At 42.3% G+C, this 23,536-nt stretch overlaps 1 protein-coding gene across 2 annotated transcripts in view; it reads left to right on the top strand.

Moving 5' to 3' along the window:
• LOC146710639 (beta-1,4 N-acetylgalactosaminyltransferase 2-like) overlaps positions 1-23,536 on the top strand; it is a 45,659-nt gene that overhangs the window by 6,000 nt on the left and 16,123 nt on the right. For both annotated transcript variants that reach the window (XM_085453241.1, XM_085453240.1), the window contains exons 2-8: positions 4,911-5,038; positions 6,292-6,462; positions 6,676-6,782; positions 7,619-7,656; positions 9,140-9,206; positions 21,404-21,517; positions 21,688-21,774. In XM_085453241.1, coding sequence (XP_085309367.1) covers positions 4,911-5,038; positions 6,292-6,462; positions 6,676-6,782; positions 7,619-7,656; positions 9,140-9,206; positions 21,404-21,517; positions 21,688-21,774 — 712 coding nt within the window. The remainder of the gene's footprint in view (positions 1-4,910; positions 5,039-6,291; positions 6,463-6,675; positions 6,783-7,618; positions 7,657-9,139; positions 9,207-21,403; positions 21,518-21,687; positions 21,775-23,536) is intronic.

The raw sequence follows: 23,536 nt of genomic DNA, 5'->3' as shown, positions 1-23,536 counted from the left end.
AAGTATAACCAAACTTTTGAGCGCCATGTTTCCTGCCAGGTAAATGACGCTCCGCAACCTGGGGACGTCATTCGGGGCGACTGGAATCGATAAGGGAATCGTTTGCAAAAATGGCAAACAATTCCAAGGAATTGAAACAGTGGGAACCGGTTCTCAACAAGAACCGGTTTTCGATACCCATCCCTATTTATCAGGGCTTCTTGTCTAGCTTGTCTAGCTTATTTCTAATCCTTGGGCAAGATTGCTCCCGGATGCATTCATCGGAGTGTGAATGTGTGTGTGAATGCTAGTTAGAAAGCACTAAAAATGTGCTTGTGTGAATGGGTGAATGTGTAAAGCGCTTTGAGTGCTCAGAAGAGTAGAAAAGGGCTATATAAGAACCAGTTCATCCATCCACATACCTAAACTACAGTGAGACACCTGTGCCAAGGTGATTCATGGAAAATAAATAATAGATTGATGACATGTGTCATACACTGACGTGAATACATATGCTAACAAAAAAAGTTTTTAAGCACTACTGTTTGCTGTTTGTAGGGAAGCAAACTATTCTAAGTAGTTCCCAGGAAGCGATGATAGACGATAGCCATGTCTTTAAGATTTTATGAATTTGCTCTTATGGCTGCACTTGTGCTCAGGCTTAAAAGGGAGAATGGCGTTGCTGCAGAGTAAAGTCTAAGTCACTTACACTTAAGTACACCAAGTGAATAAACTTTTTTATTAATCTGCAAAGACTTGTAATTTATTAGGATTAATTTAGGAATGATTTTAGGAATGTATTGTCTTTGTAAATTTTCTCCCCCTCCAAGCTGATCAAGTTTATCACTATGGTTTTGTGATAAACTTGGTTTTGATAATAAGGACTGCAGAGTGCAAGCAGTGGCCTGCAGTGTTGGGTAAGTTACTTTAAATTAGTAACTTAGTTACATTACTAGTTACTTCTATCAAAAGTAACTCAGTTACTTCAAGTTACTTTCAGAGTAACTAGTTACTAGGGAGAGTAACTTTGGTTTTACTCAGAATTCTCTTGTTAATGTGTTGCTTCCGTAACTGGATACCCAGCAAGATTGCCTTCTAGCTTGCTTACTTGCCACAAGTGCACTGTGCCACCTACCAATAGAAAGGAAAAAATAATGTGCATATTTCCACGAGAGAAATCCCACGCCTGATTCTATCCTAGCCTGCTTTTTACATCCATCACAAAAACTGCAGTCGTAGTGCTTTCGATTGTACTCAGAACTCAGAAATTCTGCCTTCTGAATAGGAAGATGTAGGTAACACCAGACTGCAGATGAGGTGCATACAGGGCTGGACTGGGACAAAAAAATCGTCCCGGGCATTTTGACTAGAGACCGGCCCACCATTATAGGAAAAATCATAAAGCCTATGAATGAAAATAAACACTGTTGTGACAGTGATGTACACTGTTCTGATGGTATATATGCATCAATCTATCAATTGTTTGTTGCAAGACTCAGATAATTATTTTTTTAAAAGTGAGACATTTTAAATGAGAATAAGAAAGTATTTCCTTGTGTCCCTCTTTCCCTTTTAATGCCCTACATTGACCCCTGGCAAAACTTTGCTAGACCCGCCCCTGCACAGTTACCAGCTGTCAGCTACTTAGAAAAGGATCCTGGTGTTATTTGTCTCTCAGAAACAGTTCATAACTTCCCTTCAACTCATTCATGTTAACTAAAAGGTAAACCTGTTTCTCCATCACAGCTCTGATGATTCAGTAAGGACATCTCCTGGTTTCATCTTCATGTTTCCCTCTCACCAGATAACCAAACCGATATCATGACCAGCAGCTTTACAGCTGTGGCTCCAGCAAACATCAGCTGATACTAGAAATTAATATTAAATAAATTCTAACAACAGCTGATCAAGCTTAAAAGTGCTGCTGTTGTTGTTGACATCCACTGGTTTCCTCTTTCTGGCGCAAAGTGGGTGATAAATAAACAAGAGAGAAAAGCCGATCAGCTGATCATTGATCAGTTTCATGATTGAAGTAGAAACAGGAGAGGGAGGGGGAGAGGATGAGAGTAGAAGAGGCAGCTGTGCAATGTAAACACAGAATAAATCCATCTTTGTGTCTTTTTCATTGTAGCTGAAGTCCGGGACAAACTGTATTCCTTTTCACCTCAATACGAAACGCATGATATTTTCTCTGAATACGAGACGATTCCGTTTTTTACAGGATGGTTGGCAACTCTAATAATTAACCTTATGAACAAAATAAAGTTCAACATCAGTAACATAGCACCACCCAGCTGTATAGAAACTCCATCATGCTAGCTAGTACCCAGCACGAAAAAGTCAGCATAACGAAAATAAACTCCACCTAAACTTGGTTCATATCTGACTCAGATGGACTGCAGGTCATAACTTCTTAACTGAAGTTCAGTTCACCTGACACTCTCGGACTAGCAGCCGCTTCGGGTCTCTCCTCTTGCCTCCCTTTTCCTTCATCCACCTGCTGGCCTCCACCACTTGCTAATGTTATTGAATCTGTGGAAGCTCCGTGATAGCCACCACACAAAGTAACGAATAACGAGCCTATCTAAACCCCAGTAACGAGTAACGCGTTCCCGGTTTTGGCATAATAACTAGTTACCGTGCTCGTTACCACAATAATAACGTAGTTACTGTAACGTGTTACTTAATAATGCGTTAGTCCCAACACTGGTGGCCTGTTGATTGGATTTTGTGTTAGATTATGATATATTGTTTAACAATTATTCTCTTTTAAGCAATGTGTGTCCCAATATAAAGATGTGAAAGCAGTATTATGTTTACATCATAGTTAAATAATAATAATAAAAAAATATTAATATTTTTCCAAAATAATTGTGATTATCATTTTGATCCTACTTGTGCAGACCTAGTTTGCAATGTTAAAAACAAAATTATTTTAGTTCAAATTAATTTATTTTCAAACAGGCAAAGCAAAGATGAATCCAGTGCCTTAAAATTGCAGTTTGTCTGAACACAGGCAGATGGCGCTAATTGTGATCTACTGCCTGGACTAATGGACTAATCTTTTCCAATCCCATGAGCCCCTTTGCAGCCAAAAGGACTTAAAGTATTGAAGATACAGGCGATAAACTGTCAAAATGTGATTTCCAGTGTTTCTGTATTGTTTGTTTTTTTCATGTGTAATATCTCTGCTTATATTGGTAAACAGATTGTAGTCAAAGGGTTTACAAAGGGCTTATATATAAAATAAAAAAAATAATTTCTGTTGCAATCCTTATTATTCCATGATATTGTATCTAAATTTTATTCAATTCAGTCTTTTCTGGCCACTATCGTTATTAAGGCTGGGTATTGTCACTGAGTTCTAGAATCAATTCGATCCACGATTCGATTCGATTTGAATCGGGGACATTTTGCCTCAGTCAGAAATATTATAATTCAGATCATTTATCAGTACATTTCCATATTTTTATATCTATAAAAAGAAAGCTGACACTTGCAAGACTTTATCAAAGGTGTGAGCATCACAGCAGATGCTTTTGTGTCAAAGTAGCTGAGGATAAAACAGAAAAACATGAAGGTAATTTTCCTTTCCTGGGATTTTATAAAAATATTCTGCAGTAGATCAAAAATGAAAGAAAACCATTAATCAACATATGAACATTACCTGATGCTGCTGAAGTGAAGCAGAGCAAAGTTACAGAGGTTTTATTAGAGACACAGCCATGCTTTTTGCAATTTTGCATAATTTTAAAAAGTTTAAATTTGTTCAGTAGCTTATTAAACAGCGGAAATGAGGCTTTCTTTTCGAAAGTACTTAAAAGGAAAAAAAACAGTGGCCGACAGCGCTGTAAACAACGGTAGACTTGTGCGCAAGTGAATAATGAAGAAAACAGATTTTTAGATTGGGAAACTGTTCTTGAAGTACACTGGGGGAGAGAGAGAGAGAGAGCTGTGCATGAAGTGTGATTTTATCATGGTGGAAGTAAAACAGGAAAAGTAAGAGGGAATTCATGACGATGTTTATCAAATGTGAAGCGTAGTTTGCTGCTTCATTTGCTGCTGTTTCATTGAATTTTGGTTGGAGAGAGATAAAACCTGCAGCTCAGAATCTAGCGCAAAAAATACACAAACACAAAGCGCAGACCTGCTGAAACATCAGAATCAGCGAGCTGTCGGCTTTCAGCCCCGACGACATGCTCGTGCCGTCGGGTGAGAAAGGCGACATCTCACTGATTCTGATGCGTCGGCGGGTCCGCGCTTTGTGTTTTTGTGCAGAATCCGCGTACCTGCTCTCATTTACTGTTTTAGCTGTTTGGTGGTTGTTGACATTTTGTGAGGTTTAACCTGAGATTCTGGCTTTTCAGGCAAATTAAATTTATATTAAAAAATCGGTTCAGGATTTTAATGAATCAATATCAGGTTATCCATGCTAGAATCGATTTCAATCGATAAATCGATAATCAAAACCCACCCCTGATCATTATGCTGCTGCTATATTATTCTTATTTCAATTTCTGCTGCCTTCTTGGCCAGCTCACTCTTCAAAAACAAAAAACTAAAAAACAATTCTAATGTAAATGAGACTGTTCAACCAAATAAATAAAGGACATCTAAATGTCAACAAGTCATTTACAACAGCTTAAATTTTTTTGGCAAATACTGAAAATTCCTTTTTGGCAATTACACCGAAAGCTTCAACTGAGAGATGGAGGATGGACTTTTTTACAGACGCAAAGGAAACATTTTTTAAAAGAAAGCCATTTTTCATGTTAATTTTATACATGTTCGGTCATATCTAAGATGTGAGTCAAGACATAACAGATTTTATATGACTGATATGTCCATTTGTGAAGTTTAACTATTTAGATGTTAAAGATTTTGCCTTTGCTAATTAACCAACTGTAATGTGTATTTCTGTGTATTAACAGATGTATATCTATACAAACGCAAAGCTTTTTGCATTTGCTGTTGTTGGTGTGCTGTTCATCATGTTTGCATTCTATATGGGGAATTCGTGTAAATGGGCAAATGAGCTTCTTCCAACATCAAAACAAAGGTAAATTATTCCTGTATCGTGTGTCTGTGTGTGTGGACAAACTGTCCTCTTCAAACTTGTATGTTATACATTTTTCTTTTCATGGCAGATAGACTGAAGCAACTGAGTGAGAAGGATAAAGTGATGTAGCTAAAACAGTGCTGAAAGTGACCCGTGCACAATATTTGTAAGACCCTTTGAAAAGAATGGTAAATGGCCTGTATTTATATAGCGCATTACTAGTCCCTAAGGACCCCAAAGCGCTTCACATATCCAGTCATCCACCCATTCACACACACATTCACACACTGGTGATGGCAAGCTACATTGTAGCCACAGCCACCCTGGGGCGCACTGACAGAGGCGAGGCTGCCGGACACTGGCGCCACCGGGCCCTCTGACCACCACCAGTAGGCAACGGGTCAAGTGTCTTGCCCAAGGACACAACGACGAGACTGTCCAAGCCGGGGCTTGAACCGGCAACCTTCCAATTACTCTTGAGCCACGATCGCCCCAAGAAGCTGAAAGTCTGCACGTCAATTATGTATTGATTATTTGATAGTGTCTTTGTCACAATCATTATAGAGGGCACTGCATATATGTTCAGAAATTTTCTGGGAGATTTAAGAATGATCACTAATTCATTTTATTCAACACTGCATATTTACTGTTTCCGGTCAACAATGACCAATCACTAGAAATTAATAGTGGAGACAACAATTAGTGTAAATAACTGAGTTCAGGTACATCCTCTTTTGTCAGATGGCCATAAACACACACACACACGCACACACTGGGTTCCCTAGCAACTACACTGGAAATGTTTGCACAATAGAGCCTCACTTCCATGCCAACAACTCCTCTGTTGGCAGCATCATTGTATCATTGAACTTTTCTCGTAGATTTGGTGTAAAATGCTTTTTTGAGGCCTTGCTCAGAGGTCAGTGGGTGTCAGCACCATGACAAGGTGATATATAACCTAAGTGAGGCTCTTTACTACTTATTTGATCACTACACTGGTGAGGACGAGAGATGCCAGGAAACTGACGGTGGGGATGCATTAGAGGAGAAATTGTCTGCATCAGAATATAATCCATGCAATCTAGACCAAGAAATGACTGATGAGGAGGAATCTAATGATGACTAGGATGGCCATGCTGAGGCTGCCATAAGGATCACATCATATAAGGACATACTTTCTTTTATACTTGACTGTAGTAGTTCATTTAAATGTTGATGTTGAATTGTGACTCTTCAGGACTTCCATATTACAGGGACCCTTCAGGATCTCTAAATTATAAGTCATCTTTGCCCACACAACATCGCTTACCTGGTCCATGCACCTGTCCTGATGGCTTTACAGTTCTCAAAGACCAAATCCCAAAAGACCAGTATGAGGAATTAATGCAGCGACGAGCTAAAGAGTTCCAGCAATACAAAGCCAGGTAGAAGATGGATGTATGGGTGCGAGCTTTCCGTGAACTGTTAGACTTACAGTGCAGTAATAAATGAATTAAAATGTGTGTGTGTGTGTGTGTGTGTGTGTGTGTGTGTGTGTGTGTGTGTGTGTGTGTGTGTGTGTGTGTGTGTGTGTGTGTGTCATACTGAGCATTCAAAATTATTTTGTTTAATTTTTTCCAAATCCATCTCCTCAACAGGACTAATTCAATACTATCCAAGCTACTTTTTGCTTTGCCTAACTCTCCTCTGCAGTATCCTATCCAGGGCGTTATAGTACGACCCTTGACTGCAACTGCGATACCAGGTATGTTAAGCTCAACATATGCTTCGGTCACCAATGTTTTAGTTTTTATGTTCCTATAAAAATATAAATACAAATAGAATAGGAAGGCAACAAGGCCATGGTTCACAATTGTTTATGAACATAAGGTTAACATGAAAGTGATCATAGTAGTTTTTATAAAAGTAAGCTGTCAGTAGTCAGATCAAAAACAGCACTGAACAAATACATCTGCAAAGAAGTAGTTATTTGGTGATTCAGAGTCAATTGACTAGGTAAACTTAAGTCATTTAAAAAACAGCTAGAAAAAGCTACATTTCCTGTGAAAATGGCAGGTGAATGCCATGTAGTGGAAATGGTCTTTGAAAAACTGCTGAAGAAGCAGGACTATCTGCTGAAAAGAGGTAAAAAAGCTGAAAGGCCACAGATAGTCAAACCTACGCCCCCCGTTGTCAGGGTGCCTGCTCATCTCAGTGAGCTACAACGGTGCTCATGCCAGCAAGCCAAACCGGTGTGCAGAAGAAACTGCACTGTCTGCTGAAAAAAATGTTACCACGAGAAAGACTGGAATTCACGCCTCCCGCTCTCAGAACGCCTGCTTATCTCAGTTAGCTAAAACACAGCTCACCCCAGCGAGCTAAACCAGCAACCACACTTGTAGTGTGGTCCCAATCATGTTAATGGGACAAAAAATTGCACAAAAACCGTAATATTTTAAAACGTATAAAAAACTGAGTGAAAGATAGCTGAGGTTTCCTCAAGAACTCACCTTGCAACACTGGTGTAAAGTGAAAAGATGATGTGAATATGTGTATTTGAGTAGAAGGACTAAGTGACACTGAAGGTAGTTTTTATTTCAGGTTTAGCTCTGCATGCTGAAGAAGGAACGAGCTATAAGGTTGGTCTGATATCACAGATTAGAAACAGGCAGATCTCACCCAGATCTGCCTGACTGAATGGTAGAGGTTGGCTGGTTTATAAAAGTTGGCTGCTGAATGTTTGTAAAGTTCAAAGATGTGTATGCTTATTTTATTTTATAAAAGGCAATGATGTTCAAAACAATTAAATTGTACTGAAAAGTTAAACATAATTAATTGTCTCTGATCACCTCTGAGACTGTCACTAATTTTGATGTACAAATCTGGGGATTTTTGTAAATATTACAAGCAATTATACTTCTTTCTTCTTTGACATGATTTTTTAATCAATGTACAGCAGCCATATTGGGTGACCTTGGGATTTTATAGAGCTTGCTACTGAAAATGCTTTGATTTTGAGAGCCAGTATCATATTCTGAATTTAAGTTCACATTTTCTCATTTTTATGCCAAGAGAATTATATACTATATACCAACTGTCAAAAAATGTATTATTGCATTCATGTGTGGCAAACAAGGCTTGGTATACAATCTGCATAGTCAGTATGGGATACAAATAATATCAGGCTGATCCTGCCACAATTTGTTGTCACCCAGAGTGGGCACTCCACCCATTTTTTAGCTGACGTGGCAGTTTTCAAAAAAACAGCAGGAATCACCTGATTTGTGATACGATATGTATCACATGAGCAACAGATACTTGTTATAGTTGTTAGTTCATTGGCCTTGAGACTAGACCAGAAGAAATAATGAAGGACATTATTGTACATTGACCAGAGAAATAGGCTAAATTTTGAACCTGGAACAGGGCATGGAGATATCATTTAGTACAGTTTTTTATGTATAAAATCAGTCTAGCAGTACATTGAAACAGCAATGACCAAAAGGACGACAAGCTTTTATAAATTTTCTTCCATGAGGTTCTAGTCTTACGTGTGTAGTCTTACCACTACAATAATAGCTGCCAATTATCAATTACAGCCCCTTTTGGTAGTTGATTTTGAAATTTCTCAAACAGCACAAGCTCACATGATAGATTTTAACTTTATTAGCCTTTGACATTTGTCTAAAAGCACCCTCTTGCAATCTCTACATAAGTTGGGGTGGCAGGTTTATTTCATATTCCTAAATTTTTACTTTTAAGATTCACGCACTGAAACCTATGCTTGCAGGACAGTGGATTTCACAATATAATTCAAACTGTCCTCAGTTGAAGAAGCTGTGCGTACTTGCGTTTCCCACTATTTTGCAATCTAACAAGACAGACCACACACCCTTTGGGCTGTGTAGTGCACCTGATATGCACTGAATGTTATAAAACTATAGGAACGCTGAAAAATATGTATTTGCATCAGGTTCTCAGTTTCCGTCTCACTTTAAAGCTTTCTTCTGGTTTAAAAAGACAGCTTGAGTGGTGGTGCAGTTTTGTGGAGGTGGTAGTAGTATTGGTATTGCTAAAATTACTCAGAGTGCTTTTTAGTTTATTCATGTGTTTCTATTCTAGGTTTTCTTAACTGTGTCAAATGGTGTCCTAACCACAGAAACTCCAACTGCAGAGGCCACTGTTCAAGGTGAGTTTCCAAGTCAAAGGTAAATTTATATATACACTGGTACCAAATTAACATTGGTTTGGGTTTTTTCTTTTGTTATTTTTAATTATTGAATATTATTAGCTTGCTTTTTTTCTCTTTGTTTCATTGTTTTTTGTTCCTGTGTCCCCAATAGAAGGATGAACACTGTACAGAAAATGCTAATATTTATATAATTATTTTGGATGAAAATTTGAGCAGCGGAAGACTAGTAAAAGCTAGGTGTAAGGTAAACTATATGCCAAGAGTGAACAAGACATTGATACACTGATCCATACCAGTACAGCGTCTACAGCAATTACATTGGAATATCATTCAAACTGGAGAAGTTTATTTGAATGGTAACAAAGAGAGGAAAGGTAGTCAGAACTAAGGGGATTGCACTTGTTGATCTGTGGGACCAGCACCCGAATACAGGAAGTTTGATCATATGAGTATTACTTCAGTGCAGAGCTTGGAAGGAGCTAGTAGGTGAGGGGACTCCCCCAGTTCTAATTGCCTCTAATTTCTAAATACCCCAGTACCCCAGCTAAACTGAGAGGACTGAGTAGCCTTACAGGCCCAGTATGTACCGGTCACAGCTGTTGCAGCAGCGCCCCTCTTGTTCAGTGTTCTTGGAATATGACTGGGTTTAGTTTAGTGGCCTGGAGTGTAAGACTCAAGGTTCTGAGTTCAATTTCTCTAGCCACACCTGATGGCCAGGGCTTTTCCCGTGGAGGCTAGCAGGCCTCAGACCAAAGAAGCTACATGGGTCCAACTACCACCATGGTGGGAGTATACTTGAATCCTCCACCCTCCAACAAGTTTTCTTTCCAGACATTGAGATTTTCTCCAATGAATGAGAAGTTGCTTCTCTATGCCTTTGGGTTGGGGAAAAGGTCCTGACTATCATTTGTCTGTGTGCCAAATGACACTTCAGAGTGCTCAGCCTTCTTGGGGTCATTTGTTGGAGTGCTGGGAAGTGTGCCATCTGGGGATTCCATTGTTCTACTCCATAACTTCACATGGGCAATGATAGCGGGACCTGGAGAGGTGTCATAGGGAGGAATAGGCTGTTATATCTGAATGGAGTTCTGTTACTGGACTTCAGTGTTAACGACAACATAACACCACGATTGAGGGTATTCATAAGTGAATGTGGCACCAGAACACTATGTAGAAGGTTGATGGTCAGTTTTGTAATCGTATTATCAAATCTGCAGCCATAAGTCATGGACACTCATGTGCAGAGATGAGATGCGCCGCTAGTTGATCACCACCTGGTGATCAGTTGTGGCAGAAAATTCTGGACAGACCTGGTGAGGGTATGCTGCAGGCAGGGGCCATCTTCAATTCCCACTGTAATTTAATTTATTCCATTTTTTTTTCCATTCATTCGCTTCCGCTTATCCTTTTCAGGGTGAGAGAAAGAAGACAGGATAAAAGACATGCTGTGGAAGAGAGACAGCGATTAATAACAGATATGATTCAATGCAGAGAGGTCTGTTAATACATAGTGAGTGAGAAAGGTGACTGGAAAGGAAAACCTCAATGCATCATGGGAATCCCCCGGCAGCCTACGTCTATTGCAGCATAACTAAGGGAGGATTCAGGGTCACCTGGTCCAGCCCTAACTATATGCTTTAGCAAAAAGGAAAGTTTGAAGCCTAATCTTGAAAGTAGAGATAGTGTCTGTCTCCCGAATCCAAACTGGAAGCTGGTTCCACAGAAGAGGGGCCTGAAAACTGAAGGCTCTGCCTCCCATTCTACTTTTAAATACTCTAGGAACAACAAGTAGGCCTGCAGAGCGAGAGCGAAGTGCTCTAATAGGGTGATATGGTACTACAAGGTCATTAAGATAAGATGGGGCCTGATTATTTAAGACCTTGTATGTGAGGAGCAGGATTTTGAATTCAATTCTGGTTTTAACAGGAAGCCAATGAAGGGAAGCCAAAACAGGAGAAATATGCTCTCTCTTTCTAGTCCCTGTCAGGACTCTTGCTGCAGCATTTTGGATTAGCTGAAGGCTTTTCAGCGAGTTTTTTGGACATCCTGATAATAATGAATTGCAGTCGTCCAGCCTGGAAGTAATAGCTGTAGAAGACGCATGGCAGATCCTACCACATTGTCACACTTTCAAACACTTCTTTATTCTGTTGGCGTTTGTTTTACACTTGGCTGCAGCTTTTCACCTGCCAGCCACACATACACAATAACAACACTCAGGCCCCAGTTCACTCTTTTATGGAGAGAGGCGTGATGATCTCATGCAGCTCAGGTGTGTTTTCCTCCACCGCAGTGTGCCACGAACCACGCCCCATCACACCTCAACTGCACTCTGAGGGAGGCTGGGAACAGTGAATCTGAGTGGATCATGTGCTGCATTTCTAAATTGGCAACAAGGGGCTGCGGCTTGTAGAGCCTGTGGGACTCCAGAGGCAACTGACAGGTTGCAGGCTAAGCAAAGTACAGTTGTGGGTCTTATGTGGCTGATTCAAAAATGTAGGGGTGGAGTTCATTGAGACCATGGAAGAAGAACTTTTTCTTTTTCTAAATGTATATAAATTATTTGCTAAAACCAGAACACAATATTGTGGTCTAATAGAATACATGTTTGGTGTTTGGAAGAATTGTTTCCAGTGCCTTCACAAAACACTTTATTATGTTTAGAAAACAAATGGTAACACAACTCAAGTGCGGGACTCAGGCAAAACAACAAGGCAGAAGAAGTAGTTAAAGACTTAAAGATATTTACAAATAATTTAAACTGGGGTGAGTGACTAATTCGACTTAAACAAACACAAAACACATGAGTGATCTTTTACGTGGGCAAGAGTCTTGACTAAACACAAATATCAGATTAACTTGAGTGAGACACTGTGTCAAGAGATGTATTCTAAAACACTTCAGCTGAGAATCAGAGAGGAGAAACACACAGTTTTACTTGCATCAAGGACAGCCACAGAGCACCTGCACGAGAGTGAGAGCTCAGGGACTCGTGCTCCGCCACTGCCCTGGTCTTTATTTATAGACATCAGTGGGTGTTGGTTCCTTACATTGGAATGTGGATGGAGAGCTGCACTGGTCCTTTTGAACAGTTGTTGATTGCACTGCTGACTCACACATTAAGGTCAATGAAGGTCAAATGAAGGGTTTTCATGTACTCAGCCTAAAGTGTGTCTGATCCTTCCACTGTCTAGGTGGTAATTATCTGTTATGTTCTACAAAGATTGCTGGCTCTCCATTATTTCTGTCAGTAACACATTAAACTAGCCGTTATTACTTTTTTTTTAGATTTTTATAATTTTTTTCCTGTAACATATGTAAAATAAAAATTGCAATCTCAAAAGACTGAATTCATAAAAGAGTAATGTGATAAAATTTAGAAGACAAAGACATATACATGTGTTCTTTTTCTTACAAGGTATCTTGACACTTTTTTAAAAGCACTACCCTGCAACCCTACCCTTTTTTATTACATCTTTTTATATTATGATGGTTTTCCCTTGGACTTGCCTCCATAGCTCCATACAATTTTAGACATCGTGTCTCCTCAATCAGCGTAGTATTGGTGGTTTTACATGAATCTTATTTGGTAAAGTTCAGGGCTTCATATTGTTGTTGTCAATTATCAGTAACTAATTAATTTTGGCTGGGCTAGCGTGGTAGTTAACACTGTTGCCTCACAGCAAGAAGTGTTATATCTTCACTCCGGGTTACTAGTATAACAATGATACTCGGACCACGACGTAACTTGAGGTATTTATTATAACGGCATAACTTAACATGGAGCTAGCCCGAGCGACAGCCTAAAGCTTTTTATCCCATAATGCATCTGGGCGTGACCGCTACGGGTCCTGTTATAACCCAAAATACACAACATCTCCTCCCCTCTTACAAAGGATGTACTACGAAATAAACAGGTGATCTACTCACAAACTTCAGTCTTCACTGGCACATGACAGTAATAGCCTCACAAACATTTCACCTCTTATTAACTGTAAGGTTACAACACCAACTCTTTTAATTGCTATCTTGGGGAGTGAGGGTGGACTACCTCAACCTCCCCCATGACCCATGGGGATTATTCTGCCCCCTTCATTTGGGTCAGGTGCCATCTAATAACTCAGACGAACAGGAGGCCGCCGCTCTCTGTTGGGGTAACATCAGTCTGTGTGCTCTCTTGTGGAGCCTTTGTTCCTGACACCGAAGATGTCTCAGTCTCTCTTACAGTCTCATTTACAGGTGGAACCACTGTTCCTGATGTGGTGGAGTTCTCTACTTGTGTGTGTGAAGGGGCTGCCGAGTCGATGAGTGCATTTCCAAGATCTCCGCAAGACCCTTCTGCAGACACTGGTGCGGACCGGAGTAGCTGATCCACGTGTCTTCTCCACACTCCATCGGCCACCTGAACTGTATATGAAACTGGACCAGTTTGAGCAATGACAGTTGCAGGAACCCACTTGTGTACTCCTCGGTAGTTCCTGGCCTGCACTTACTCGCCGGTGCTGAAGACTCTGTCCTTGACCTTTTGACCCCTGTACATGATTTGTTTCTCTTGTTTTTGTACAGTGTCCTTCACAGTTGAGGGTTTCAAAAGATCAAAGGTAGTGCGCAGATCTCTTTTGAACATTGCGTTGGCAGGAGATGTCCTTGTGGTAGCATGTGGACTATTCCGGTAGTTAAGCAGAAACTTGTGCAGTCTCTGATGCAGTGTTCCTTGGCCTTGTGATGTTTTCAGTGCATGTTTCATTGTCTGAACAAACCTTTCTGCAAGACCATTCGTTGCAGGATGGTATGGAGCTGACGTAATGTGCTGCACTCCATTAGCCTGTAGGAAAGCCTCCATTTCCTGTGAAACCAGTTGAGGTCCATTGTCAGAGACTATCTGAGTAGGAGATCCAAACCTACTGAACATTTCTCCTAGAGCTTCTATGGTCTTTTCAGTGGTGGCTGATTTCATGATGGTCACTTCAGGCCATTTACTGTGTGCATCAACAGCTACAAGAAACATTTTGTCCTCGTATGGACCTGCAAAGTCAATGTGTACCCAATGCCATGGCTCCTGTGGGAACTCCCAGGGATGGAGAGGAGCAAGTGGTGGGTTTTTCCGGACCATCTGACACGAAGAGCAGTTTTTAGCAATCTCCTCAATCTGTTTGTCCATATTTGGCCACCAAAAATAGCTTCTCGCTATTTCCTTCATTCTCACTATTCCACTATGTCCTGCATGCAGTTGCTTCAACAGTTTTGGTCGCAATGACATGGGAATGATGACTCTCCTCCCCCACAGCAAACATCCCGCCTGAACAGAAAGCTCCACCCGCTTTCCCAGGAAAGCCTTCAGGTCTACACCCTTACTTGCAGGCAGACCCTTAATGATCCAGTCCAGCACTGCTGCCAACACAGGGTCAATTCTGGATGCCTTTTTCACCTGCACAGCCGAAACAGGTGCTGTCTCTACCTCCCTGAAGTAGAGGATCTCAACTGTGTCAGAGACGGGTTTTTTAACAGGAAGGGGTAACCTGGACAACCCATCTGCATTGCAATGAGACTCCGATTTGCAATACTTGATGTCATAAGAATGTCCTGACAATATCAACGCCCACCTCTGGAGACGTGAAGCAGCAAGAGATGGAATCCCTGTATAGGGTCCCAGGATGGTTGTGAGAGGCCTATGGTCAGTAAACAGTGTAAACTTCCTACCGTACAGGTACTGGTGGAATTTCCGAACACTGAATACAATGCTCAGCGCCTCTCGTTCCAGCTGAGCATAGTTGGACTCTGCTGTGTTTAATCAGAATCAGAATCAGAAAGGTTTTATTGCCAAATGTTGAGCAGGTTTACAACATTAGGAAATTGCTGCGGTGCTTCAGTGCAAACATACTGTCATAAATTACGCTTAAATAGACATGAAAATAAAAATGAGAATAAGAATTAAAAGTGCTAAGTAGATAGATAGATATATACATGATATATACATGAGTGCAGGTGGTGATCAGTGCAAACATGGAATGATGCAGTGAACACAGCGTAGGGTCATGTGTTAGTGGTGGGAACAGTCATACGGTTATTGTTCATGTGTCCAACAGCAGAGGGGAAGAAACTGTTCTTATGGCGAGAGGTTCTGGTGCGAATGGACCGGAGCCTCCTGCCTGAGGGGAGCAGGTCAAACAGACTGTGTCCAGGGTGAGAAGGGTCAGCTGAGATCCGAGCTGCACGCCCCAGTGTCCTGGAGCTGTACAGGTCCTGCAGAGATGGGAGTCTGCAGCCAATCACCTTCTCAGCAGAGCGCACAACACGCTGCAGTCTCTGTTTGTCCCTGATAGTGGCTCCAGCGTACCACACGGTGATGGAGGAGGTGAGGATGGACTCGATGATTGCAGTGTAGAATTGCATCATCGTCCGTGTTGGCAGGTTGAATTTCTTCAGCTGCCTCAGGAAGTACATCCTCTGCTGGGCTTTCTTAATGACGGAGGTGATGGTGGGCTCCCACTTCAGGTCCTGGGTGATGGTGGTACCCAGGAAGCGGAATGAGTCCACAGAGGTGATGGGGGTGTCAGTCAGGATGATGGGGGGGAGTGGGGCTGTGTGCTTCCTGAAGTCCACAATAATCTCCACTGTCTTCTGGGCATTCAGCACCAGGTTGTTGTGGCTGCACCAGGACACCAGACGTTCAACCTCCCTCCTGTAGGCAGACTCATCCCCGTCCGAGATGAGTCCAATAACGGTGGTGTCATCTGCAAACTTGATTAGCTTGACAGACTGGTGGGTGGAGGTGCAGCAGTTAGTATACAGGGAGAAGAGCAGAGGAGAAAGAACACAGCCCTGAGGGGAGCCGGTGCTGATGGTCCGGGAGTCCGGGACATTCTTTCCCAGCCTCACATGCTGCTTCCTGTCCGTCAGGAAGTCAGTGATCCACCGGCAGATGGGATCAGGCACATTCATCTGGGAAAGCTTGCCTTGGAGATGGTCTGGAAGGATGGTATTGAAGGCAGAGCTGAAGTCCACAAACAGGATCCTGGCGTAGGTTCCTGGGGAGTCCAGATGCTGCAGGATGAAGTGTAGGGCCATGTTGATGGCGTCATCTACAGACCTGTTGGCTCTATATGCAAACTGCAGGGGGTCCAGGAGGGGGGCCGTGAGGGTCTTGAGATAGGAGAGAACCAGGCGCTCAAAAGACTTCATGACCACAGATGTCAGAGCCACGGGTCTGTAGTCATTTAGTCCAGTGATCCTAGGTTTCTTGGGGACAGGGATTATGGTAGAGGACTTGAAGCAGGCAGGCACATGACATGCCTGCAGTGAGGAGTTGAAAATGCCAGAAAACACTGGGGCCAGCTCGTTTGCACAGTGTCTGAGGGTGGCAGGAGACGCGCCGTCTGGGCCGGGAGCTTTTCGAGCATTCAGACTCTTAAACTGCTTCCTCACACCTTCTTCATGAATATGAAGAGTTGTGGTGGGAGGAGGTGGTGTGAAATCCTCTTTTGTGTGGGGTGAGGAGGGGGGTGTTGTAGGTGAAGTGTTTGAAGGTGGTGATGGCTCTATGGAGGGGGGAGAGGTGGGGGAATGAGTGTCCAAAGTGTCTCTATTGTTGGGGCCGTTGGAGGTGTGAAGGCTGCCTGATGGCTCGTCAAAACGGCAGTAAAAGTCGTTGAGGGTGTTGGCCAAGAGCAAGTCGTCAGTGGAGTGGGGGGTTTTAGGCTTGTAGTTGGTGATATTCCTAAAACCTTTCCACACAGAGGCCGAGTCATTCTCTGAGATCTGCTGCTGCATCTTCTCAGAGTGCTGATGTTTAGCAATGTCCACTTCTTTAGTGAACCTGTACTTGGCCTCTCTGTAGCAGTCCCTGTCTCCGCTTCTGAACGCCTTTCTCTTTTCCAGCCACAGCTTTTTGAGTTTAGGAGTAAACCAGGGTTTGTCATTGTTATAACTCACCCTGGTGCGTGATGGCACAATGCTGTCCTCACAGAAGTGGATATAGGAGGTGACAGTGTCCGTAAACTCGTCCAAGCTGTTAGAAGCAGCCTTCATTGTGTCCCAGTCTGTAGACTCCAAACACGTGCGAAGCTCCTCCACAGCCTCGTTGCTCCACAGTTTTTTGGTCCTCACGACAGGTTTGGAGAGCTTCAGCCTCTGTCTGTATGCGGGGATTAGGTGGATCATGACGTGGTCAGAAAGTCCGAGTGAAGCGCGGGGCACCGCACGATAGGCCCCGCTGATCGTGCTGTAACAGTGGTCTAATGTCCTCTCCTCTCTGGTCGGGCATTTAATATACTGCTTGTATTTGGGAAGCTCATGGCTCAGATTGGCTTTGTTAAAGTCCCCAAGAGCAATAATGAGAGAGTCCGGGAATGTCCGCTCCATGTGCAGTATCTGCTCCGCGAGTGCGCACTGAGCTGCCTGCGCATCTGCATCTGGCGGGATGTAAACAGCGGCCAGGATGAATGAAGCAAACTCCCGCGGAGAATAAAACGGTTTGCAGTGAATAAAAAGGTATTCCAGAGAGGAAGAGCAGTGCTGAGCAATCACTGTTACATCTGTGCACCAGCCACTATTAATGTAGAAGCAGACACCTCCACCTTTGGTCTTACCAGAGAGAGAGGCCTGCCGGTCCGCGCGCAGCAAATGAAAGCCCTCCAGCTTGAGCGCGCTGTCCGGGATGTCCTCACAGAGCCACGACTCCGTAAAACATAAGACACAGGAGGAGGCAAAGTCTCTGTTCATGCTTCTAATCAGGGCCAGCTCGTCTATTTTATTCCTGAGTGAGCGTACATTGGAAAGGAAGATCCCAGGAAGAGCAGTTCGCAGTCCACGTCTCCTCAGACGCACCAGTGCGCCGGCTCGCTTACCTCTCTTTCGGCGTCTCACTTTCCTGATCAGAGTCTGCAGTAAATCTGCCGCAGATGCGACAAATATTGGAAGTAAATCCACAGGTGTTGTACTCCTGTAGTTAAGAAGCTCTTCTCTGGTGTAAGAATATCCAGAGGAGTGCCCAGACACAGAAGTTATGCACAAAAACAAAACAAAAGTAACGCACTGAAGCACCAGGGCATCCTTACGCGGCGCCATCTTGGATCAACGTCCTTGGATAATGTCCTTGATGGGAATGCAATTGGCCTTTCTTCGCCATTTGGGAGAATGTGGGAAATCACTGCCCCCACCCCATAGGGAGAAGCATCACAAGCAAGCTGAATTGGGAACTTGGGATTGAAGTGGGTTAGCACCTCAGATGCAGTCAGTGAATCCTTTGCCTTTTGAAAGGCCTCTTGGCAGCTTGCTGTCCACTCCCATGCTTCTTCCTTGCGTAGCAGGTTGTGCAGTGGTTTCAGGAGTGATGCCAAGTTGGGTATGAACCGTCCGTAGTAGTTCAACAGCCCTAAGAAAGACTTTAACTGACTGACATTTCGTGGTGGGGGTGCATCCACGATTGCTGTGATCTTCGAAGGTGCAGTGTGAAGTCCATTTTCATCAATCACGTGCCCTAGATATTCCACAGATGACTGGAAAAAGTCACATTTCTCCTTACGGACTCTCAATCCGTATTCCTTCAGCCTCTGAAGGGTCGCATCCAAGTTGCGCAGATGCTCTTCATCATCTGCTCCTGTACACAGGATATCATCCAGATAGCATTGCACACCAGGTAATCCCCTCAGGATTTGATCAATCGCTCGTTGAAACAATGCTGGAGCTGATGTGATGCCAAAAGGCAACCTGCAAAATCTGAAAAGTCCCTTATGTGTGTTAATAGTCAACATGTCACGTGACTGCTCTTCGACGTGCATTTGCAGGTAAGCTTGGTTGAGATCTATTTTGCTGAACTTTTGTCCTCCACTCAGACCAGCAAATAAGTCATCAATCAGCGGAAGGGGATACTGCTCTGCTGTTAATACAGGATTCACGGATACCTTGAAGTCTCCGCAGATCCGGATTCCGCCGTCCTTTTTAAGAACTGGAACGATGGGCGTAGCCCACTCGCTGGTCGTAACCGGCTCCAGAACACCATTCTTGACCAATGCGTCTAAATTAGACTCCACCTTGGGCCGAATGGCGTACGGCACAGGTCTAGCCTTCATAAAGACTGGCTTGGAGTCAGGCTTGAGATGCAGCTTCACTGTAATTTTTTTCATGCTGCCCAGCTCCTCACGAAAAACCTCCTGGTGTTTTCCCAGTATGGCCTGTAGCTGAGAGGAACCATGCGACAGCTTTCTCACTCCTTGCCAGTTGAGTCTGATTGTTTTGAGCCATACACGTCCCATTATAGCAGGGCAGTTCTTCTGCGTAACATACACAGGCAGCTTAGCAGTTTGGCCATTGTATTGAACAGTCACCTCTGCCATTCCTTTCATAGGCACTCGATGTCCAGTATATCCTTTAAATACTGTGTCGGAGGGTTTGAGTGGACGGTGCTTCAGACATGTCCTATAGACATTATATGACACTAGTGATGCTTTTGACCCAGTGTCAATCTGCATTTTTACAACATGTCCCTCCAGTTTGGGCGTGACCCAAAAGCCATCTGAGGTTTCATCCACCTTCAGTATTCGCACAGTATTTATTGCAGACAACACTTCTTCACCTGAGGAGTCATTTGCTCTATCCTCATGAAGCTTAACTGTGTGAACATGTCTTTCTTTTTTGAATCTTGCAGTGCCTCTTTTATTTCCAGGCTTTGAGTCCTTTTGTTCCTGCATGCCCGTGCTACATGACCTTTTTTTCCACAGTTGTTGGAATCCATTTCTTTGCACCAGCAATCACTAGCAAGGTGTCCTAACTTGCCACAGCGGAAGCATGGTCCCTGTGCATTTGCTTTACCATTGTCTAGTTTGTGTACTCTGTCTGTAGCATGTAGCGCATGGGCTTCTTTTGATGCCATTTCCATGGTCACACTGATATTAATTGCCTTCTCAAGAGTCAAGTCACTTTCCGTGAGCAATTTCTTCTGTGCAGCTTCATTTCTTAAACCACACACGAGTCTGTCTCTTAATGTGTCATTTAAAACATCTTTAAACTCACAGTGTTCAGCTAATTTGCGTAACGATGCAACGAACATTGTGACAGACTCACCCTCTTCTTGGTTTCGCTTGTGAAACCTGAACCGTTCAGCGATCACGAGGGGCTTGGGCGAGAAGTGTTTGGTCAGTGTGTCCACGATCTCTGTGAAACTTTTATTGCCGGGCTTTGCTGGCTGTAGCAGGCTCCTTAGCAGGGTAAAAGTCTTTGGGCCTATCACACTCAAAAAAATGGGCACCAGTTTAGCATCCTGTATGTCGTTAGCCGCAACGAAATATCCAAAACGCTCCGTATATGAGCTCCATTGCTCCGTGCTTTCGTCGAAGGGACCGATAGGGCCAGTAACTCCAGCCATTACTCGGCTCCTGGTTGAATGGCACTCTTCCCCTAACAACTGTTCCTTTTCGTAACGTCTCTTTTACCCGTTTATGTTTTGGTTAGCGTCACTTACGGAGTCTGCCTTCGTCGTCCTGTCCGCTGTACATTCCTCCCTCCGGCGCCGTCTAACACCAAGTCAGTACGAGGCATCAGCAGGAAAAAAAAGTGTAAAACTCCAAGCGGACTGCAGCGTCGGTCCAGACGTCCTCGTCGCCACTTTTGTTATATCTTCACTCCGGGTTACCAGTATAACAATGACCACGACGTAACTTGAGGTATTTATTATAACGGCATAACTTAACATGGAGCTAGCCCGAGCGACAGCCTAAAGCTTTTTATCCCATAATGCATCTGGGCATGACCGCTACGGGTCCTGTTATAACCCAAAATACACAACAAGAAGGGCCTGAATTCATCTTCACCATCTACTGTATTTTTGTGTGGAGTGTGCATGCTCTCTCTGTGTTTGCACTGGTTCTCTTGTCTACTCTGGCTCCCTCCCAGAATCCAAACACATGCAGTGGTTGAGGTTAGGTTAGTTGGTTATTCTTAACTACCTGTGAATGTGAGTGTCAATGGTTGTCTGTATGTGTTAGACCTGCGACGGACTGGCGACCCACCCCGACCTCCCAATAAGGATAAGCGCAAGAGAATGGATGGGCGAATAATTTAATTAGGAAAGACACTTTCCTAATTAGCCAGAATAAATTACTCTGAATTAAAGACTACTCCTATTATATTATAAGCCCTTTCTGAGAAATGACGAGCAGTATTATATTACTTTAAAATTGTCTGGTTTTAATTCACAGGTTCTGGAGAGACGAAACTGATTATTGAGTCTAGCAGCCTGTTGGTCCTCAATGACCTGCTGGCCAAAGTGTCCTATACCAGCACCATCTACCACATAAACACTGGAGACCTTGGTATGTGTCAGAAATGTGAAGCGCTATAAACACCCATTTTTAAATGACAATTGAATTTGCAAAATAATGTGCATTTTACACATGATCATTAATGCATGTTTAAAATAACTGTGAAAGAAAAAGTGAGTCCCCCTTGTTCTGAACCTAAACATTTTTTTTTTTTTGTTTAGTCACCTTCCAGTTTGAAAACTATGAAGCCGTGTTTCCCATTACCATCCAGCAGCCTCATGTACCAGTCCTGTATGACATGGGAACAGGTAGAAGTGAATTCTTGATCAGCGCTTAATATTCAAGCCCATATTCATTTAAATATTCAAATTCAAATTCAAATTTTATTTGTCACGTACACAGTCATACACAGTACGATATGTAGTGAAATGCTTGGACAACTGCTCGTGACCTAAAGAAAACAAAAAAGGAAAAGGCTATGAATAAGATAGGAAATAAATATGAAAAATTAAAAAGGGTAAATTTAACTAGGAAGGAATAGAATATAAATTAAGGTTAAAAATGAAATAACTGTACAACACAAATTAGAATGAAGGGTAAATTTAACTGGGAGAATAAGATAAAATATATAAATTAAAGTTGAAAATAAAATAACTGTACAACAAAATACACAATATAGAACTATATAAGAATGTATGAAGAAATATAAATAAATATATACACAATAACAGCAGCATATACACAACATATACACATATATCCAACATATATTGTTGGAAAATGCTTCTTTAATATATTAATTGCATGCTGTTAAGAGCATTAACAGCATCCAAAGAACATTATGTTGATGCAAAATCATTATTTCCTTCAGTTACTGTCATTTTCTCATTATCTTACCTTTCTCAGAAAAACAATCTTAAGCCTCTTCTTCTTCACTCCTAGATGTTTCCACATTAGGAAGTATCTTAAACACTATGCTTTGTTAAAAACTAGTAACTGATTAGTTAATAAATATCACCAAGAAGACCTCACAATAGTATAATATAGTTTGAGCAATCTTCTGGATATGGGTATCCTATACCAAGCCTATATCATAACTCCATTCTTAAAGTGAGGTGTTTGCAGACATCATAGCATGGTGTGGTAGAACTATTTCGACCAGCTGACATGGGTCTTTGTCAAGATTTTCAATCAGTCCCTATCATATCCCACCAACTCACCCTGCCTGAAATCCATCATAGTCCATCTGCATAAAAAAAAAAAACTTGCCTCAATGTCTACCAGCCATCAACACTGACTAAACTCAACTGGTTATGAAGTGGTTCAAGAAATTGGTCCAGAGTAATATTATGTCATTCATTTCCTTCACGTTTAATGCACACACATTTTCTTACAGGGCAAATAAGTACACCGAGGACTGTAGCACTTGCATTTTCACTGTCACTGCATTGTCATATATGAAGAAGCAGATAAGCATGGATGCATGCTTTAGCTCTGCTTCTAATAACACCACCCTCTGTCACTAACTATTATTTAAACTGCATGCTGTTGGATAAAACACTTTTTGATGAATCATACTCAGAGGGTTATATATGATCCCCTCCTCTCCACCCATGGTTACACGCCCATTCACCATAGTAACACCATTGTTAAGTTCACTGACGACACCATGGTGGTGGAACTTGTGTTTGGCAGTGTTGTGCAGAGAACCTGTTTCTTAAACAAACAAAGACAAAAGAGCTCTTTGTGTTTGTTGGATTTTAGGAAGAATGAAAAGGTAACTCAGACATTACTCATTAACAGGGACTTGGAAAGTGTTTCAGACTTTTGTGGACTAACACATTAGCCTGTCCTCATCAACACAGTGGTGAAGAAAGCCCAACAGAGATTGCTCATGAAAAAATCCACTGATGCAATATTTTCAACACAGGGATTGGTCTCAATGTTTGCTAAATGTCTATTGTTTTATTAGGCTTATCTTTTATATTTCTTTGTATTCATTTAGTTTACACTTTATTTATATCCTTCCTATCACAATAAAGAGCTGTGATGTGTACCTAAATTTTGCCG

This window comes from Copadichromis virginalis, linkage group LG4 (assembly GCF_057382275.1).
Source record: "Copadichromis virginalis isolate Kocher_CV1m ecotype Utaka linkage group LG4, C_Virginalis_male_GT1.1, whole genome shotgun sequence".
Lineage (NCBI taxonomy): Eukaryota > Metazoa > Chordata > Actinopteri > Cichliformes > Cichlidae > Copadichromis > Copadichromis virginalis.
This window is presented reverse-complemented; position numbering and strand designations above follow the sequence as displayed.